We start from the raw sequence: 22,130 nt of genomic DNA on the forward strand, positions 1-22,130 counted from the left end.
TGGGAACAGCAGCAGTCAAAATTTGGTTTGGTACAGTCACAAGTCACTCTGCTGGCATCTGCCTGGCCCAGAGCACCCTCCCTTCTCCAACACTGTTAGCAGTCTGCACCCAGACAGCAGACTGCTGGTATGGGCTGCAGCATATAGGGCCTCACACCTGTGGTTCACATATGTGAGCACCGGGAGTGCTTTCTCACCTGCGTGTTGTAGGGAGCAGCACAGGGACATGTATAGCAAGAGCACCCACATCTCCTAGAGAGCAGCAAAGGCGGGTACATGTACACGTGTGTGCACACTACAACTTCTGGGGGTTCAGGTACAGAACAGTTTTTAGACATTTGTGTGTGTTTATTAACATTCCTTCAGTGTCTAATATAGCCATTTATCTTTTCTATTACTGATATTGACCCTGAGTATACAATTATCCAGCAGTGATCTATATATTAATGATTATATTTTATATAATGATATAATGATTAGATCTTAATGAATGTCCTGATTTGGTTTGAACTACATCAGCTGAGTGGTTTTGCACTGCAAGACCAACCTTTATTCTAATTTCCCCCAGCTGCAATAATGTAGATTAAAAGCACAGACCTACATTCCTTGGGGTAGTACAAAATTTAAAAACCAGACTGCACTATTAGGTTTACTGTTACTTTTAAGCTTGCATCTTTCACTCCTTTTTTCACTTTCAAAATACCTATGTTTTCACTCCTTATAAACTGCATAACCCAAATGCCATAAAAAAGGAACTAGACTTTAGAAAGTTAGATTATATACTAGGGAAGTCAGTCAGCCCTCAGTGTTGCATAATGACTACAGTTTATATCATTCCTTTAGCTCTAAAGGAGTCATCATCTCAGCAATAAGACAAAGTTGCCTCTAAACTTTATATAATCAAGCATAAAGAGCAACTTTCTACAGAAGGCTTCCTGACATAGTCCTTTCTTTATACTTATTTATATTTACACACAATAGCCATGAACTCAGAATACATCTGCTTTGAGACTTATTTCCTACAACACTTCAATAGTAAATTCTTTTTACAAAACACGAATCAACAGCAGAAAAGGCTTTGGTTCCTAGAAAAATAGATATAAGAAATCAGTAGGAAAAAGACAATGCAAAAAGAATAGCTAAAAATAATGTGTATTAACTGTATGCCAGCCTTTAGTGAAGTCAGTTTCCAAGACAATATCAACTCAATATCTTGCAGAACAAGGATGCGGCCTTAAAACATATGAAAACATCCTTATCACTGAACCTATCAATAGAAGAGAAATACGACAGCTCTTCACCATTATACAGAGACACAGACTGGAAAATGCATGGATGGACAAAAGTATTTGCGATAAATAATCCTAATATTAGTTAACAGCAGAGTCTTGTACTGCAGGTCTGCTCTCACCTAATGAATTGGGAAATATCTGTATTATCTCTATAACTTCCCCTAGAATGTCCTTCACTCAGAGTGGTTAACAAAGCCAAAAAAGAGACATTTGCTTTCTGGGCAAATCTGCTCCAAAAGCAGCAGGATGACCAAAGTGCCCTGCTGAGCAGCGTGTTCACTACTCTTTCCCTCTCTTCCCCTCCTCAGACGATGTGGAGTCAAACCAACACAAGACAGGAACTCAGTCTCAGTTGACTGTGCAACAACCACAGCTAAAGCAAAGAGAATGAAGGAGGATGGATGAGGAAGCAACTGATGTTAGCAGAGGGTTCAGAAAGGTGTAAAGAAGGAAACAGCCCCAAAATATAACACACAATGCAAGTCCACCTAACTGGGCTTTGAGAGGGTAGAAATCGTAAGGGAGGCAGTGGATGAGTACTGTTGGGTAGAATCTACACACCAAGAATAATGGGAAGAATCACCAGGTCAGACAAGGGGAACCTGAGAGGGATAAGGGCTTCCTGCAACCTCAGCAGACCACTGACAGGATGTTCCTTGTCATACTCAAATGGGTCCTGAAATGTGAGTTTTCCCCTCCACATGGTAATTCCTACTGGGGAAAAAAAAAAAAAAAAAAAAGGAATTCCCTTGAGTTCAAAGCCTGTTTCAGTTCCCCACTGAAATGGACTTATTTCCCCAAGAAAGAGACTTCTTTCAGTTCCCCAGTCCAAAATCCAAAAAGATCTCTAGAACAGCAAGGGTGGTTTATGTTAGATTAACATGACACCATTAATTAAACTTGAGTCCCTTAATTAAAAACCAATATATTCTCAACATAAAGCATAGCTTACTAGCATATGGTATAACACACCCTTGGTATCTTACACAGCATTATTAGCAAGATAGAAATGGCAATGTTCTCTGTGCCTGAATTGACTGGCTTGCTCTAAAGCAGCATGCCCAACACCATTTGGACAATTTCATTTTTTACTGTTAGGAATTGTAACCAAGCTATTACATTGTCCAACATATCACTACCAAACCACCCATTTCTACAACATGCACAACTGAGCCTTTTAAAGCAGCACATCACTAAATACAAGTTATGAATAAGCAATCCATTGTTCAGATGCATAATCTATTACCTTTGATTTAAGGACAATTGAAAGCTGTTATCAGTTTGAAAACAGTTTGAAATAATCATCTTTTGTAACAAGTGATTGTAATTACTTTAATCGGAAGCTATTGTGCTATTTAGAACAGTTTGTTTGAGCTTTGTAAAATTATTTGTACCAAAAAATTCTGAAGAGTGGGTTTGTTTAGAAAGGGAGTTTACAGCTCAGTGACATTACCTGAGAAGCACACACACACAAAAAGGTATCTGCAGAATTTGGAGAATTTGACACTTAGAAAAACTACCTGGAAAGAGAGGTCTGTCTTTACGTACAACTCTGAATGACAGAGTAAGAGTTTGTTCTTCCTATTCTTCTCTGGAAAAGAGCAAACCGTGTGAGGCACAATGGACAAAAGACTTTTCCTTGGCATAAGTACAGGAAAGAATTATTTTATAGTATCTTTGTGAGAGTTGTAAACTGCTTGTTAAGACACAAGCCATTCAAAACACACACACAAGGAGAGGGAAGCTTAAAGTCTGTGCAGAAATATAAAGAAGCAGCTAAACAGAAGTTATGTCAGCTTCCTGTTTTTTCAATTATGTTAGCTACTTTCAGACAGAAGAAGCCTTTAAAGATCACCTAGTTCCAATACCTACTGCCATGGGCAGGGACACCTTCCACTGGACCAGGCTGCTCAAAGCCCCGTCCAGCCTGGCCTTGAACACTGCAGGGATGGGGCACCCACAGCTTCTCTGGGCAGCTTGTTCCTGTGCCTCACCACGCTCATTGTAAAAACTTTCTTTGCTATAGCCAACCTAAATCTACCCTTTCAGTTTAAAACTGTTGCCCTGTCACTACAGGTCCTGGTAAAAAGTGTCTCTATCTTTCTTATGAAACCCCTTTATATATTGAAAGACCACGAGGTCTCCCCAGAGTCTTCTCTTCTCCAGGCTGAACAACAGTAGTCTCTGTGTATGCATGTGTATACTTTAATGTAACTAAACAGAAGTTGATGTTTGAAAATTAGTTCTTTAAAATTAGGAAATCAACATAAGAATACTTTCAGGAATTGAATTCTGCAGGGGCAGTTTATGGTTTCTCCATAAGGTTATGGTGCTCCACAATCTACTTTTTCTATCCTGACAAGATCAGCCATTTTGGATACTATCTGTTGTAAAAGCAGAAGAATTATTGAATATTTTAAACAAAACCACAGCGTGGGTATAGTATGATATATATTTATGAATTCCACCACAAATGTATGGAGTATATTTCCACTACACAGGGAAACGACACTTTTGTCAAAAATACTACTCTGCAAAAGAAGAAGAAAAAACCACCGCAGGCTATAGTCTCTTGTCTACCTCCAACATGTGTTGATAAATCCTACTGTGCAGGAAGTGATGAAATAATTAACTGATGAAATCCCAAATGCACATAGCCAACAACAGCAAGAAAACAAGCAAAACCAGATCTCAGATGTTATTTTGCAACAAGATCTACAATTTGTTTCAGTGAAAGGATATCTTGCCGGACTGTCCTTCAGGGCATTGAGGAACCCTGTTTGTTGAGAACCTGTAGAAACAGAACCCAAAAATACCAGCTGAGTAGGAAACTGGATTGCAGGCTGTTTTTACCATAGTTAACACAATTAATATTTGAAGATCAACAGAATAATCATAGAATAGATTTACTAACATGAATCTGAGAATATGTTGCTCAGCAGCAACATCAGAAAAAAACCTTGGGTAAGTTATCAGGTCTAACATCTGCAGGATATTTTCCCACTCATACCAAACTGATATACGCATACTTTCCCATGAACAAGATTTCTGATTATTCTTGTTCTTTTCAGACGTCATACAAAACCAAAATTATAAGCTACTTTTTTATTTTGAAATACTATTTTTCAAAGCTACTTTTTGATTTGGAAAACTTATTCTATAAACCCAGATTCTCAGCTCATCTCAGATTCTCCTTTCTTCTGGAAGCAGTCAAAGTTCTCTAGGCTCTAATGCTGCTCCTACTGCACCTGTACAGAAGGCTTTTCTAATAGGTCCTTGTCACATCTGGACAAATAAGGGAATATCTACTACCTGAAAAGAGCTCAAGAGCAACATGATTCAATGAATTCGAGATGCAGAAGCATCCACTGGAGTTCCACAACCAAGAGATATTATTCAAAAACGGTAATTTGACAATTTGCTGATTGCAACAATTATTTTGTAGAAATGGACTCAATATCACATAGCTATAGGCACATTGTTTCCATTTTACTGTATAATTTAAATTATTTAAATGCATCCCACAACAAAAATTTCCCCTTAACTGAATTCTTCTGAAGATTTGTATGAACAGAAATGAATCTTGTCTTGAAAACAAAAAATAAAAAAGGTATACATGTTTGTATACACATATGTATTCCCTAGACCTGCCTCATCAATTTTACAGTTTGCCAAAAAGTGAAATTTACTTACCTTTTATTTCTGAGCCTTTTCAGACTCTCATAACTGGTTTTTAGCCTCCAGGCACAAGACTAATGGAGCTTCCCCTACCTTCTTACTATTTTTAGGATCCTTAAGGGCAATGACAGCAGGTAGGTGTGATCTCTATTCCCTACTGCTGGTCATACTCTTCCAAGCAGTTCCCAAAATATCAGAAGGGGAAGGTTCCTCACTGCAACACACAGTTGAAATACTGATGCCTCAAAAAGTGCTGAGTAACATTGTGAATCTCAACATAGACACTAGTACTGAAAATGTGTTGAGCTTCGGGAAATTGAAGAAAATCAATTGCAAGGCAATTCCTCGAAAGTATCTTATTTACAAATTAATTATATCATCGTCAATAATATTATGTGCACATATTCTTAATCCTGAAAAGGGCAAATTTCCAATGAATGCCTCAGACCATAAAAAACCAAAAAGTTAAGATGCATCTCATATCTTTTCACCAATTAGGCCCACCAAAAATTATAAAAATGCCAGCTTGCAAGATATATTAAAAAAGGTGTCTAAATAGATTTGAAAAAACAAATAAACAAAACAGGTTCCCCATGTAATCAACAAGGTCAGAGAAGGAACTTCTCAATTAGCATGAACCATAAAGGATTTTATAAAATTTTTTGAATGTCAATGCCTACAAGTTGCTATAAATATCTCTTAGTCCCTTCCTAAAAGAATATTGTCAGACAACTATCAGTCTAACACAGGTTATCTAGAATAAAGGTAATCCTGGTAGGATCTTCTTTGGGTAAGCTACGAACAGAACGTGACTAAATCAGCAAGACTTCCTCTAGAATCAAGAATTTTGCCGGGAAAAACTCCAGGAAAATCATAGTTGCAGACTGAAAAACGGAGACTTTATTTAGACACACCAACACAAAGCAATCTATGCCAAGTGCAAAGGTTCATACTAAGTGACTGAGAATCCTGCTTACTGCTTAGTATCAGCTGAAGAACTGCAGGGCTGCAAAACAGAACAAAAATGCCTGAGTGGTAAATATAAGAAAAGTAGATATGAGGACTTCTAGAAGCATGGTAGGCACAAAAAGAGTAGGGTGATGGATATGATTAAAAACCTTACTTGTAAATAACTCTTTTTGGACACGGTCAAGATTATGGTAGATAAATTTGAAAGCTGGGCTTGAAGCTCAAACATCAAGGAACTAATCACAATTCATACCTGCTCCCATTGCCTTTGAGGACCAATCTTTAGAACTAAGGAGGTTTTTCCTGTCTCATCCAAGGCAAACAAACCTTCATAGCAAGAATATTTTACAGCTGATATACTTAGATAATTCATCATTTAACATTTACTATGCAGTATTTGTAACACCTATACAATGCCAAAGTGCTTCTCAACCACATAGAGTCACAATTCATTTATCCGATCTTTGTCTAGTTCATACTTAGAATCAGGTATGGACACTGTAAAGTCAAAATCCTCTGGATAAATCTACTTGATGTACAAAACATGAAATATATGCATAATATTTGTAATTTATATGCTGAAAACTAAAGAAAAAAGTGCACTGTAGTATTTGTGAAATAAAGGTAAGCTAGCTTCAAAAGTAGCCTTACGTTGTCAGACTAGTAATGTTTTTAACTACTGAATTCGAGCAAAATAAGATGACAGGAAAAAAAAAAAACCAAACATGCTTCCTTCTTAATTCTAAGAGGTGTGTATGTATATACTCATGTATGCCCAAATAAATGTCAATGATTTAAGTACTTATGAAAAGTGTTCTCTTTCCAATAATTACTTTCCCCTTTTCAAACAATATGTGCATCTTTCAACTGGTATTACGAATACTGCATCTGGCAGTGAGAACAACCTGATGATCCAGACTCCTTCAAAATTAAGTGCCTCTAGTTGTTGCCCATGTGATGGATTTCTGAGCTACAGGAGAGCTGTTCAGTGCTCTTATCATTCTTTTGTGAAGCACAAATAAGAGCAGGAATTCTGCTTTTTAAAATACAGATTTTCCCTGCACAGTGTAAGCAATTTAGGAAACTGAGCACAAAGTGGCATATTTTTCAGTAAAACAGTCTCTAACTATCGCCATTATCAAGCTAGCTTTATAAATGTGTAATAAACGGAAATTATTACTTCTATCAGGTTTCCATTGTAACACGGAATACAAAGAAATAAAAAGATCATTTTTTCAATATTACTAAAGAAATACTGTTCAAGGCAATATCCTATATAATTAGTGAAAAGATAGAACACTCTTAAGCTTCCTAGTGATAATGGGTTAAAAAAAAAATCCCACAACATGCAAAAGGTCTTTAAAGACATACAACCTATCACCATAAACTGGAACATCATCATCATATAGGATCTAACAAAATTTGTCCAGTGTGTGGAAAAAAAAAGACAGTACCCAAAAGAGTCTTGATAATACCCTCCTCAAACCCAATTCAGAGAACAAATAAAAATCAAACTCCTGAATATTCATCTTCATATAGCTTATCTGTTTCACTCCATTATGAATTGGTCATTCTCAGAAAGTGTATGCAAATGAAAGTAACTTGTGTTAAAAATAGGGTTGAGAAAGATGTAAAACTAAACAGCAGACAACAGAAAGTGTAAAAATAGCTCTATTGCATCTCCTAGTAATTTACCCATTTGGATGGCAAGTGAGCCATGCTTACAGTTAAAAAAGCACACAGGAGTCCTTTGGGAAAAGGATACTATCTGTATTCTTAAACATACAGAACGTGTGCTGCTTTTCCAATAAATCATCCATAAAAGGACAAAAAAATTAAGAAAATCAACACTGCGTTAAGATAAAGCCAGCACTAGATCAATGACTAACATGAGCAGGGTCTACTATAGACTAGAATGGGACTCACTAGAGTTTGTGAAGCTTCAGAGAAAAGGCAAATAAATAAATAAATAAATAAACCCTGAATGATCAAAAGATTAACTTAAAAATAAAAAACTTAAGCAAATGGCTACATACGTAATCTGATTTCACCAGCATACTTACGAAGGATGACGTGGGTGATAACGAATGCAAATATAAAGACTGTCAGAAAGGACAGAGATAAAATAAACATATAAAAAAATCTGTAGTTTCTTTTCCCCACACAGTTGCCTACCCAGGGACAGTGGTGATCAAACCGTTCTGAAATGAGAGGCAGAAGAAAAAAAAATGGAAAACAATTAATAAAATGCTGTTTATTTGGAAAAAAGCTCTCTGAATTCCATATTAAAACTCCTGATTTAACTGGCATTTGCAAATTAGCCGCAGAGAAATTCTTATTTAGAAAGGAAAAAATAGAAAAGAAAAAAGAAAAGAAGTATTTTAATGAAACCTTGAAACTTTTAAAGAAATCAAAGCATGGCTGAGGTTGGCTCCTGTTGAACTAACAGCATCATTGTGATAAATTGCATAATCAGACTAATAAGCATGTATTTACACAGTCACGTAGAGCAGTACCAACTCAATTGTATTCTATTTTTTTCAGAATAAGGGTTTTTTCTTCCAGTGACTCTTCTACTCAAAACTGTAGTTTTTGATGTTGTTTTATTTATATCTGTCATGATCGCACCTCTGACTTCTGTCTACTATCATCTCATGCATCATGGTATATGAAATATTTACGGCCTCCCACTTCCATTTATTACTTCACTCAAAATACTCTCCATTCCAGACCATCTATTTTTCTACTTAGAGTTGACACTGCCATATAAACCCATTAAAAATAGCAAAATCATTCACATACATCATTTTTCAAATGTTAAAATTAAGATTTTTTTTTTTTTAAATAATCTATTCAATCTTGCAGAAATTTTCTGAAAACCATATGGTTTAAAAATAGGTGGATGTCATCTGAATGCTCTGTTACCCTTTGCACTATATGCTCCCTCTTCTTTTTCCTAAACCAAACCTTTTCCATTATTTCCCTGAGAAATGAGCTCGTTTGTGAGACAGAAACAGGCCAGGGCGGGTCAGACACAAGTGTCCCCAACATGGGGAAAATGCCCCAGCGCTGGGAAGCAGCAGAGGGTACAGTTCTCTCTGCTTCTCCCTGGGCAGCCTGGAACCCCCTCCCCATCTCAGTACTCTGGGCAACAGAAACAGAGTGATTGTCAGACAACAAACCAGCATTTCCTAACTTTCCTTTAGAGAGATTATGCTGACAAAATGACAGAATTTAACATTTTTTAAAATCAAATCCAAGATCATAACGTAAGACACATGCTCTCATGCTGACTCTCCTACTCTCTGATCCTTGTCCAAATCCTGTTTTGTTTTCTGTGACTTTTGTGCCTCCATTGACGCACAATATCAGACTATTTGTAACTCCACACGAAAGGCGAGCTATAAAGTTGAAGTCCTTATGCCCTATGTTGAAAAAGCACATCTGTCCAAGCACACCAGTTTATTTTAGCTATGGCTTTATGTTAAAGACCTACAGTAGAGGTTTTCCTTGAAGGATTTATTTAGTATTATCTTCATCTAAAAAAAAAAAAAAAAAAAAAAAAAAAGTCGAAACAACATACACAAGGGATTTCTGAGTTCACCAGACTTTCAGGGCTTTTTAAAATGGTTTTGTGTGACAGCTGCTCAGATCACATGTTTCTGCCATAAATCTGTTTCAAATTCCAATGGGGCTATTCAAGGTGAAGCTGCTGAACTTTGTTAGGATAAGGCTTCAGAAATACTTTGATTTAATGAGTACCGCTAAGAACACCAAGAACTAACCACTCTGGTATCTAAAAGGGTAGGCAGTATTACCTTCATTCAGTGCAATACAGCTGTATGCCCCAAATAAGCTGACATTGCATTTGAACAGTGCTTATTTTAATATTTGTACTTGTAAATGAGTCCTTACATTCTGAAAAACACTTCATTTACTTCATTTAATGGGTACCTAATACAACACACAAGCAAATAACACAAAGAAAAATACCTTTAAAAGAGCATGATCATAGGGTACTTTTTTACCCTACTGACTCAGGAAAAAAAAAATTATGACATGTCTTTGGAAGATGAATTCCACATATACACGTTCATTCTCTTCTATGCTGAAACAACAGATTATACTGACATAAAGCTCAGTTTCTAGCCAAGAAACAATGTTTAGACATATGCAAACATCTATTTGATCGATTCAGATAAATGCAAACAAAAACACACACATCCCTACCTATAAACACGCATACACACACATATATATTCCTTACTGAAGACCAACTTGATATTTTCAGCCTACTTGTTACTCGTCTCCAATGTCTGTCTTCAAACTCTGTTGGTAAGCTGAAAGGCTCTGCTTTCTCACACTACCTTACCAATCATTGTGAAGGTAACTACCTAAGATGCCTGTAAAGCAGAAACAGACAGAAAAGGCTAGATTTGAAAAACACTGCTACAGTGTTAAATATGAATCAACTCTAATGAAAAAGGGTAAGTATTAAAGGGTTTACCTAAGTGTTACAAATGAATAAACTGGGCTTCATTTTACTCAGTCAAAATATAAAGGGATGTGACATTTATGGTATATGCCACAAAACAGTATCTTAAAAAGCAAGGGATTATTTTACTCAGCAGAACACAAATATGTAAAAAAAGATAAAAGCCTTACAGCTTGTAAACTGCTCTGCTTTTAATGCAAGAGAAAACAGCCAACCCAGACAAAATGAACACACACATACTAAGCACAAACTTCTAATGCTGTTAAGAAATATAAACTGTTCTTAAATCTAGAGCTGTTTCTTCTTCCTTTTAAAAAGACATGGCTTAATAAGTATTAGTGAGGAAATAACACATTATTTCAAGGTGCACCTCTGGTATTCCAGATGCCTGCAAACTGAACAACCAACGATTTGGAAAAGGAAGCTCTGCCTGACATCTCTATGTGGCTTGGACAATGTCGGCAGCAAAATTAAGATCTGCCTTCACTGAGAACCGAAAAACTATGGATACTGAGAAAAACTGGGAATTCTAGACCTCGTAAGCTTAAAACGCAGAGCACATACACATACAACTGATTGTTGTGAATAATAGACTGTTTAGAGGTGATGACTGCAGTTACGGTTTAAAATTATAGAGTTAGCATGCTGCTGTATTTGATCGCACATTTGTGTCAAGGTTAACATTTGAGGCAAATGAATAGAATCAAAACTTTACTAATACAAGCTCTTGTTAATAAAAAGTGTATTGGAACTCCTAATGAGGGAGGAAGAAAGCTGCAAGGGCTGAAAAGTTTGTCTACGAAAGCACCACATGGATAGGAAAGTTGTGACAGACCATCTGCACGCACTCAGTTTTAAGCAAAAGCAGGAAGGTATGAGATTGCAGCCATATCTGCCTAACTGAGAACTACTGCTAAACCAGTTCCAGCTTCTCCCCTCTTTGCAGTCCTGTGACAACCTCTTGCCTGTGTGTTTACAGCTCTCCATTCTTAGGCCAAGCCTGGTGTACATTTTACCCTGTGGGGAGCTGGTTGACAAAGACAGATGAACTTAAAACTATGGTTAATTTTCTGTCACTGAACTCCCCAGACCAGCTCCATCACACGAACAGACAAACAGCAAAGCCAGCCTAAGTGAAGCAGTGATAACACACAGCCAGGGAAGCGATGAAACAACCTTTCAGAAGCAGGAGAAATCCAGTTTTGACTATTTTTTTCCAGGGTCTGAGAACAAAAGATGGAGCAAACAAACAAGACTGAGAAAATATGTGAATGTTTTATAAGGTGAAGTACCAATGCAAAGAGGAGATGGGTAAATTGAGACTGAAAATGCTGCTGTGAAGACCACAGAAAACCAAACCATTGCTACAGTGCTACTCAGGAAAATGTGGATAAAACTTTCTATCCACTATTGTTACCTTTAAAAAGTATCATTTAACAATAAATTGTAAAATGAGAGACTCCCACATCTTTAACAGAAGAAATTTTAGAAAAGTGTATTTCATGTTATGAAGACCTTAATTTTCACTGAGGTAAGAAACCTCAAGAGCTGTGAGTAAACCTGCAACAGCGACTTTATTTTACTAGTCTTTCCCAAGACATCAGCAACTTTGGATTTGGATAATAACTTCTGAGAATAGCTAGCACCCCCACAACCAAATCCAAAAGGGTGAGGTTTTGCAAGACAACCTGAGCCAATCTAAAAGCTCAGGAGCAGTGAGAGAGCTGGTCATGCGCGGCCTTTCCTGCCCCTTCCTCCTGCTTCCTCCTGTCATTATCTAAGCTGCTGGTGGGTCAGGTCAGTTCCCTGAACTGATGGGAATGAAAAAATGGAATTCTTTCATTCGTTGCTTAGTGAGAAAAACTGACATGCCAATGGCTGTGTGTTACTAAGGGCTGTGTGAACAGGCACAAAGGAGAGAATCACACAAGTGGGAGAAAAAAAAAAAGAGGATGAAATTCAGATACTGTCTTCCTGGAAGCAGCAAGTTATCGGCATGACTCAGTGGTCTCATTAACACTCACCTAATAATATATGCTGACTGGATGACAGAAGAACATACAAGTTACATCTTTTTTTTTTTTTCTTTTTACCTTTCCTGAAAAATTTACATTTCAAAACTTGTTTAAGAAACATTAATTGCTGGATATCTCAGATCAAAACAAAACAGGGAACATTTGCCTTTTTAACTAGCAATGGTCTTACAGATGGAGAATGTTTCCTTCAGAAGCCACAGTGAAGCATGCTCCTTGCTGCTCAGGACCAACCAGTCAAACCTCTACTTTTCCACAGCACAGCATGTAGACTCTTTACATCCTAAATGTCCGGCTTCCATTTTTCAATCACTACACTCCAGGAAACAGCATACAAAATGACCTCAATGCTTTCCTTCCTCTTTCAAAACATTTAATGAAAGCTTTATAACTTACAAGGAACAAAAAAGCATTTTAACATGGAACATTGGTAGGCCAGCTTGGCCCTTCAGTTTCCAGATTTTCTCATCTGTTCGCTTGGTGATCTCTATTATTATTTATGAACTGTATCCTTTTTCCTTTGCTTGACTGAGTCACTCTATGCCAACGTACATTTTTTAAAGCTTAATGTGAAGGCAGGTCTCAGAAATATCTAGGTCACATTCTAGCAGATTCCGAAGAGCACAAATTGGAATTCACTTGCTAATTCTTCTCTCCAATTCTTGCAAAGTGTTGCAGGGCAAAGACACAAACTTAAAGCATTCACCAAATATTTCCATATTTATTTTACCATGTATCCCAGGACTGGGAAGAGTCACAACAGTTCGCTATTCAAATCTTGTGCCAATCAAAAAGTCACATTACAACTCAACCGACTGGGCCAGCATTACTCAAAATTACTTTTGATAGTAGCAGTACAACATAGGACTACAAGGCCCATTGTCCTGGATGCACAACTGGACAATTATGCAGAGATAAGGACACATCTGCACATATTTGTAATGATGACAATTACAGCTTTTTGTAGGACTATGATGTCATGATATGATCACATCTATTCAGGCTTCTTGACTTGATATTTTTTTATGACAAATGGTACTTTCAGAATTTGGTTGCTCTTGAAATATTTAGGAAAACAGATAAGGTTTTTGAAAGTCCATGAAAGGAATACTTTTTATTACAAAAAGCATTTATTTTCTTCTAAGATACGACAGTTCAATCCCAATAGTCTCATGTACGCATGCACAAAAGCCAATATAACCATGGCATTAAATCCTTTACTGTCTGTTCAGAATGACTGATAATTTAATATAATTAGTAAAAATCTTGTATCTGATATTCATAGCATATTCATAAAAACTGTCTTAGCTCAGATGTTCAGTTCCACTGACTTAAGTCATCACTCCTAAGAAAATTGTTTATTTAACCATATTTTGAAAAGCATTGATGGGACTTGCCATAAATTGACAACAGCAATCAAATATATGGATCAGTTTAACTTACGTAACACTCACCCATGTGACAGTCATTTCCCTGACAATGCCTTTGCTGTTGCTTTTGTGGTATGATATCAGAGTAGAAATGTATATGAAAAAAAATGGTGAACAACAAAAGACTGATTTGAAGTTACATTTATATGCATGCTGATGTTATTTTAGAACATCTGTTATGGACAATGCACAATGGATCCTTTAAATTGCCACGCTTCGCTTCTTTTGTACCCTGATTCCAAATCAGAACACCCCAGTAAAACCAAATGGCACAGAACCAGCCTTCCAGCCTCAAGTTTATATTCCGGAGACACTCACCAAATGTTTGCTCCACACTGCATTCTGGACACTATGCTAATCTCTACAAGATGATGCAAACTGAAAAAGCAAAGTAATATGGGGAAAGATGGGCCTCCACTAATGAAATAAATTAAACCAGTGCATGGATATTTACAACAAAGAGTCAATAAGAAACAATAACACAAGGGCTACTCAACAAATAAATATTTCACTCATGATTGTCTAAATACTGTCCCAGGCAGCTAAGCTATTCACGTGTTTTCTGTTTTTGTTTTGTTTTTTTTATTTAAGAAAATCAGTTGTATCTTCAATAGTGACAGACTAATATTATTCACAAAAAGAAAAGAAACATGCTTAATTTTGTTAATAAAAATAGCAACTGATTTATTAGAAAACATCCAGACATTGCCCTAGGATAGTTCACAGTAATTAAGCTATATTATCACATACCTCACTTCTCTGCTACCTCCAATTATAAATGTTGATGAGTTAACAACAAATCCCTTTGTATGCACGGTAATGGTGACATTTGCAAAGGCAGCAGCAGCAGTTTAGAACGACTGTTCTTTGATAGGCACAAAGAGTGTACAAGCAAAGGACCTTGCTGCTTAAAAATATCTCTCTCCTACAATATCTGTTCTTGTCAATTCAGTACATTCACACACCAGGAAGCAAAAAACCACCAGACACGCCAAACAATGGAGGAAGAGAGTTAAAAAATCCAACTCGTCCCTAGGGGAAATATGCTGTCCCTACCAGGTATCAGCACCCACAAAGTTCATGGCTTTATTCCTCCATTTTCTACATAAAAGCTCAGGGTTTTTGGTTGTTTTTTGGTTGTTTTTATTTTGTTTTTACACACTGTTGCTGCCTTGTATCTGCCTTTGAATTCCTTGACTATCTTTAAAATTGTTATTGCACCTAATGTAAATATTAGTTTATTTTCTTAGGTTTCTACTTTATATATATATATATATACATATATATATATATTTTATTTTTTTTTTTAAATTTTTCCCTAGTAATTCATCTCTTCAGTTTTTACTCTGACATCTGAGGAATAGAACTACCCTAACAGGTACTCTGATAATCTCCGCTTTTTTTATATGCAGAGCAATACATAAGCTGCAACCTCTTTCTGAAGTAACTTATAATACGATTATATTTTTTAAAGACATTTTCTGCCATATATCCCTTAGACTTTAAAACCTCTTTGACCCACATGCTATACTTCCTGAATTTCTAAACTACACCTAGTATATAGATGGCACAATCATAAACAAATAATATATCTGTAAGTGCTGGTGTGTATTCTGCTTGACAGTTTCTTTGGGTGCCCCAAAAAGGTAGCACCAACAAACAGAGCCAATGCTATTTCTCACATGTAAAAACTGGGAAAAAAAACACAAGGAAAAAAAAAGGACATAGCAGCTAACTTTGTAGTTTAACTGTTCAGCTAAAGAGTCACTCAAGAGACATGAAGCTGAGGTGTAACAGGTTCAAAATCAGGCCCTGAAATGAAGTGAAAATGATATTCCACTGCAGGAAATGTAAGGAAAGAAATAGGCAAAGGTCATGAAAAGGAATCAACAGCAAAAAGGGAGGCAATAAGGTAATAAAGGGAGATGCTACAGAATGGAATGAAATCCAAGTAAAGCAAAGTCCTGACATAAAGTAAATACACACTGATTATAAAGGACCACGAAGTCCTGGGAAAATAACTCTCAGAGAGTGTCAGTGTTACTAAAACCAAACAGTTACTATGTCACCTCCCAGCCTGTTTTTCAAGTAATTTGTGTTCTCCCGGCTGGAAGATGCTGGTATCTGGAGTGACTCTACAGAAGAGCTTCTCCCAGAAGACACTTGTAATTCTCACTCCTTGTCTTACATTGTACTTGTTGTATGTCACATGTGTTTTAATAATTAATTCCCCACTTTAACAAAAAAAATTCAAAACACTGTTGCCTAATTTGGGAAGCTACTTTTTAAATAAATTATTTTATCCAAATTCTGCTGTTTGGCACACTGCCAGGTACATAACACATTGTATTTTCAAAATAATAAAGTAGTCCAGTCAAGATCAAAAGACAATGCCAACAATTGCCTGGCAGAAGTGCTTTACAGAAGCAATGATTTAACCAGAAAGGAGGTGTCTATTGGCTTCTAATATAGCATATTTTCTGTCAAAATTTCTGTCAAAATCTTGACACTTGTTCTCATGTTTAGAGTCTACATTAAAAAAAAAAAAAAAAAAAAAAAAAAAAATCAATCAGACTTAAAAGTGAGAGGAATCCTGTCTCCTACACAAAACAGAAACGTTGACAGAAAATGCCAGTACGGTACATGTGCCTTCAGCCACTGGCATCCTGGTTCCCCATCTCAAAAGTTTTATGAGGTACCAAGAAGTCCAACTAGCATCCATCAAGAGCTGTTTAAAAAAAAAAACAAGGTAACTTCCCAGGGCTGAAGAAGGTCTATGCTGAAAATTTCCAAGAGCGTGAGAATATTCAGCAGGAAGCATCCCCGTGCACTCGCCCTCTTTCCCATTCTTCCCTAGGGACCCACTCTGGCCATGGCGGGAAAGGGGCTACTGCACAAACCAAAGCTTGGGTCTAACTCAGTGTGCCACGTGCATGGGCGATCTCTCAAAAATCATACTAAACCTTTCAAAGTTAAGTTGTGGCATCAGTTTCAAAAATCTGAGCTTTGAATCTTCTGTAAAAAAAATTAAAATCATGTTGAAAGAAACACAGTGGAACTGGAGGAGAGAATATATCGTCATCCATCAGTCACACACAAATGTACGATGTACAGATTTTGAAACAAATAAAAAGGTCATATTCTCTTGGATTAATATAAATGGCGGATCTCTTCCTCCATACTGGGTTTTTGACTTAATCTAAATTAGTTACTTCGCTTGGTAAGCAAAACCAATGCCAATGCAAAGAAGGCTTTAGACGTTTAGATTATTGGACTAAGGTGATTTACTGCTTGCTAATCATCAGTGTTTCTCATTAGTCACTTGGTACCATATTTACATATATTGTTTGGAAATAGTTGGCTGCTTCTTGTTCAGCTTTTATTACAGAAATCAAATTAAACAAGACAAAAACTATTTATTAAAACCAAACAAAAAAGTTACACAGTTGATGTTGAAATGACCAAAAAATAAATTTTAAAAAGTCATTTGGTCATTTCAGAAGCAAGCCTAAGCACTGGCTTCTCACTAGCATCACATAGTGCAATCTAAACCTCTTGCCAAAACCCAGCAATAGCTAGCTTGAGCTCAGAATTTGTGTCTGGTGTGGTTATTCTTTTCTTTTTTCAAGTCTTTATGTCTTGTGTTTACGCGTACGTTATTTTAAATTCATGTATAGTTTTTAAGCAACATAACAGTACATAGCAAACCCTTGAGGGGCTAACTACCAACTCCCATTATCAAAGGCAGTTGAGGAAACAAGTCAAGAACACACCCAAGGTATCTGCCTGCGGGGACACTTATTCAACCGAATTTTTCAAGGTATTAAATAAATGCAACAAACAACATTCGCATGAAAATGCAGATTTTTCTGGCTACTACTGTGAAAATATTGTAAAGCTAAAGGAGTTTGAAGAATTGCTATGGGTAGAACTCAAATTAGTTAGTGTTTTGGGTTTTTTTTAAAGCTATTTTTTCATATTTTTCTCTAAATATACTACATAGCCATTTATTTTAAAAAAATAGTGATGAAATGAAAATAAAAAACAAGATTAAGTAACAGATATGCTTACTAGACAACTAGAAAGTTAGAAATAATTCAAATAACAATTACTAATTTTTTTATATGTACTCACATATTTAAAATGCTACTAAGGATTCCTTACCGAATAAAAAGCATCAATAGAAAATACAGGATGAAAGAACCTCTCTCTCACACTGCATTAATTTTCCCAGTGTCATAAAACACCTCTAGCTAAAAGTATTATACTGGTTTTTTTTCTGAGCAGTGAGTGCTGGTTCAAAGACAGACTGCATTCCTGTAGCACATAGTCTCTGTAGTTAGTTTACACAGCAAAAGCTTCAGGAACTATGTGGTAAAAAGGAACACAACCATATTGGTAGTGAGTTGCAACCGTAAGTTACTTATGTATCCATATGCAGGTGAAGTAGAAGTATTTTTGCACTGGTTTAGTTACATCAGTAAGGAACTAGCAAATGATAGTGGCACACTCATTGCTATTATAAGATTTATTCACAAACTAAAATTAAATAAAAGCATCATCATATAAACAATCCTAACCTAAGAGCAGTGGTAAACTGCATAACACATTCTGATAAGGTATGAGATCTCAGACTGTTAGTTTTCCACAAGTTCATGAGCAATTCAATTTTCTTAACACCTAGTTCTTACAGAAAATTAGTTGCAGGTATTTATAGGTTTCAGTTTTTGCATTCAATACTTCTGAATATTTACATGACAAATACCTGTAGCTAATCGGGAAACAAAAGTACTACACAATATGCCCAGAAAAAGTCATAGTTTTCTGTAATCGCCATTATAAATGCTGAGGAGTAAAACCACAGCAAATTAATTCCAATAAATGGATGCAATTATTTTAAAATAAATAACTTCAAATTTTAAAAAGTGCAAGAGGAAATTACAATGATCCTACCTATTTTATGAGTGGAAAAGACTAACCTTCTTGGATACAATCACCACTTCTGTCTGTCATTTCCTCACAGACTTTTCTGATATATACTCATAATAATTCACATATGTTGCTTCATCACAGACATAATTAGATGACAAAGATTGTTTAAATTGTTTTCCCTGCCATCACTAATTGTATGTCTCACAGAGTAGGTTTTCCAAATTTAGTATGAAAAGAACACAGTCAGATTATAGATTACCTGTAGAAAAAAACCTTTGTACCAGTGTATTAAAAAATCCCGAAATATTATTTAAAAATAATATTCAAGATGTATGCGTGGGAGGTGCTCTTATTTATGCACTCTCATAAAGACAACAGACTTTACCTTTTATTTACTGTACTGGTCAACAACTGCATTTTCACATTATCAGGTTTGCTGAGCAATAATATCACAACAGTGATGTCCAGGCTACACATTTGACATATTTTTCTGAAAATGTGTCAAGCTCAATTCATAAATATCACTACTTGCCAAGCTCAGCAGCTTTTACAACACTTAGGAAATTCTAACACATCAGAAAAACTTATTTACTGAAGGAACCATCTACAGTTACCAATCAATTGTATAGGGCCGAAAGGCTAATCTTTGCACTCTGATCTAAGTGTACTCCCTAAAGGAGTATCATCTAAACATGAAACTGTAATGCTTCCAGTAACTGCTATATGTCTAAAAATATCACTGCTGAATGCTGCAATTACATTTCTCAGCTGGATAGATCTTTCTACGTTATTTTCTTGAATGTGTAAGATCCAGGCTCAACAGTGTGCTAATCAGCTGCACTAAACTCTAAATGCGATCTAATTAACTAGAAACTACTCAGATTTGATTGGTGTGTTTTGTTTTATTTTTTATTTTTGGTTGGCTTTTAAATTCAGGCATATCTTAAACACCTTCTTTGCCCTCCAGAGAAAACAGTCAGGAAAAAAAGATGACATGTTCAAAGAAAGAAAAAAGAAGTCCTATAGTTACAAAATATCCTTAGGTCCTGACAACATCTACTTACTCTCAAAATACTGTGCTTGCCCAGTAATTTCTTATGGATGCTGACTTGAAAATTTGTAGTCTTAAAATTGTTCAAAGCTAAGAATCATCTACAGTATATATTCTGGTCTCAGTGCAAGCCCTAACCGTTGGAACTGTGCCTCACAGTCAGTCTGTAACAACCTGGAGAAGCAGCTCCTTGCCCTCAATGTGGTTTGGTGAAGGAAACAAATCCGAAGCTCCAGGAAAGTTTGTGTGTCTGCACTGGGAAGCTCATCGGACATACTATGCACCCCTATTTAAATTGGGTATCTTCTTCATCTTGCAGAGCAGGTTGGGAAAGATGTATGCATCAGAAGATGTTTTTCCTTCTTAGATTATCAACAACTATCTGTTAAGCCAAACCTCCTCTTCGGCCTCCTCTAAAATTCTCAACATTTAACAGAGCTGGTGGGAAAGAAGGATGAACACAGCAAGTGACCTCATGAGTAATCTTATCACTAACTCTGATTCTTTTCTCTCTTCTATCAGAAGTATCACAATATATAAGCTACTAAACTGAACAAATGCCGTATCTTTTTTTACTCACCTACGCAGTTATCACAAAGGCTGCAATGTGAGGCACGAGGTGGGCGGAAAATCTTGCAAGTAAAACAGTATTTTAGTTTCACTGTCTGTCCATTGATGATCACTTCTTTTGTTCTGGGAGGGGGGCGGTATCCTCCTGAACTGGAGCCATTGGCAATATCTAAACATGGAAATACAAGGGATTAGATTTTCCACATGAGCTATGATGTATGCACAGAACTGTCCTTGATGGCCACCTATGGCAAGTTTCAAATTTTTGTTAGCACACTTAAAATAAACAACTTTTTCCCCTTCGCATTCTCCTAAAATGATATGTAGCAAAAAGAAAGTGAATTACAAATAGCATACATAGCCAATCAATTTGAATTAAAGAAATCACCCAAACCAAATACTCAAATGCTGACAGCTACCTTGATCCCAAAACTCTTACACTCTCATACCCTCTAACAGTTCATAGAGAACACATTAAAGACAACTAGGACTATTGGTGCAAGATGGTAAAACTTGGACAAGATATCTTTAGGATTTTCCTGAATTTGTTAGAATTTCTGTAATAACAGGTGCTGTAGAAATTCTAAACCTAATATAGAATCTTCACATTTACTTAAGCAACAGCAGCTCTGTCATTAGTGCTTGGCATATGGTAGAAATAAGATAAATCATCACTTTAAGATCTCTTAAATGCTGTGATACAATGGAGCTCATTCAGAATAGTATCTCACAGCTCTTGCTGCTTCAAAGTTTGAAAATCTAACTCCCAGTGCTACTTTTGCACATCTTGAAGTTTGTTTGTTGAATGAAAATAGTTTCCAACTACCGCATTTGGTACAAGTGGTGAGGTTTGGGGTTTTGTTTGCTTGGTTTTGTTTTATTTTAGGACATCAGCATTCATTTTTCCAGCAACTAAAGGACCAATTAGGCTAAATCACTGAAGTTCAATTCTGTCCTTTAAAAGCGTCCAAGCTGAGCTATACTCTCAAAGTTGAACTTGTAAAAGTGGCACATTTTTCTCAGTTTATGTGTTCTGGTGTAATCACAAATCAAACCACAGAAGTGAAAAAAACCCTACACTATTACTCCTGCACAGGCAGAACAGCCAAAACAACAAGAAAGTAAAATAAATTATTTCCCAATATATGAATGAAACCACATTTCAAAGTCACAGTCACCTGTACAACCATGTTTCAAGTTGTCCCCTATGTTTTCATGTTGGACAAGCATGGGACTGTATGACAGGTTACTAAAAGATCCATGACTGTACTTGAGCTCAAATTGTTAGAAATATCACTCAATTGCCAGGTCTGCCAGGTCTGAAGCCATATTTACACAGCCTACAAACTACATGTTTTCCACAGGGGCAAGTAGAAAGCCTCCTGCCTAGGAAGGTATTCAAATTAGCAACAGCATAGCTGTGCTAGCAAGAGTATAATTATACAATATGCCAGATTTGGTAGCAAATCTAGCTAAACAAGTTCCCAGCTGCAACGTGCTCACCCACTCCATAAATATGCACCAAGAAAAGTATTTGTGGGACACCACCACAAACGTGACCACTGAAATAGCTGGACTTCAGAACACTTTCTTGGAGAAGATGGCGGAACAAGGGCAGCAATAGCTCAGAACGATGGAATCAGGGTATGAAGATCCTAAGCATCCCTTATGAGAATTAAG

General features: G+C 36.4%; 1 protein-coding gene across 2 annotated transcripts in view; it reads right to left on the bottom strand.

The window, feature by feature from the left end:
• The window catches only part of ZDHHC14 (zDHHC palmitoyltransferase 14), a gene marked incomplete at its 3' end in the record, with an annotated part of 106,604 nt that overhangs the window by 16,349 nt on the left and 68,125 nt on the right, over window positions 1-22,130 (bottom strand). For both annotated transcript variants that reach the window (XM_080341780.1, XM_080341779.1), the window contains exons 3-5: window positions 20,461-20,619; window positions 8,003-8,140; window positions 4,035-4,083 (exon numbers count right to left, since the gene is read on the bottom strand). In XM_080341780.1, coding sequence (XP_080197906.1) covers window positions 4,035-4,083; window positions 8,003-8,140; window positions 20,461-20,619 — 346 coding nt within the window. The remainder of the gene's footprint in view (window positions 1-4,034; window positions 4,084-8,002; window positions 8,141-20,460; window positions 20,620-22,130) is intronic.

This window comes from Nesoenas mayeri (assembly GCF_963082525.1).
Source record: "Nesoenas mayeri genome assembly, chromosome: 3".
Taxonomy (NCBI): domain Eukaryota; kingdom Metazoa; phylum Chordata; class Aves; order Columbiformes; family Columbidae; genus Nesoenas; species Nesoenas mayeri.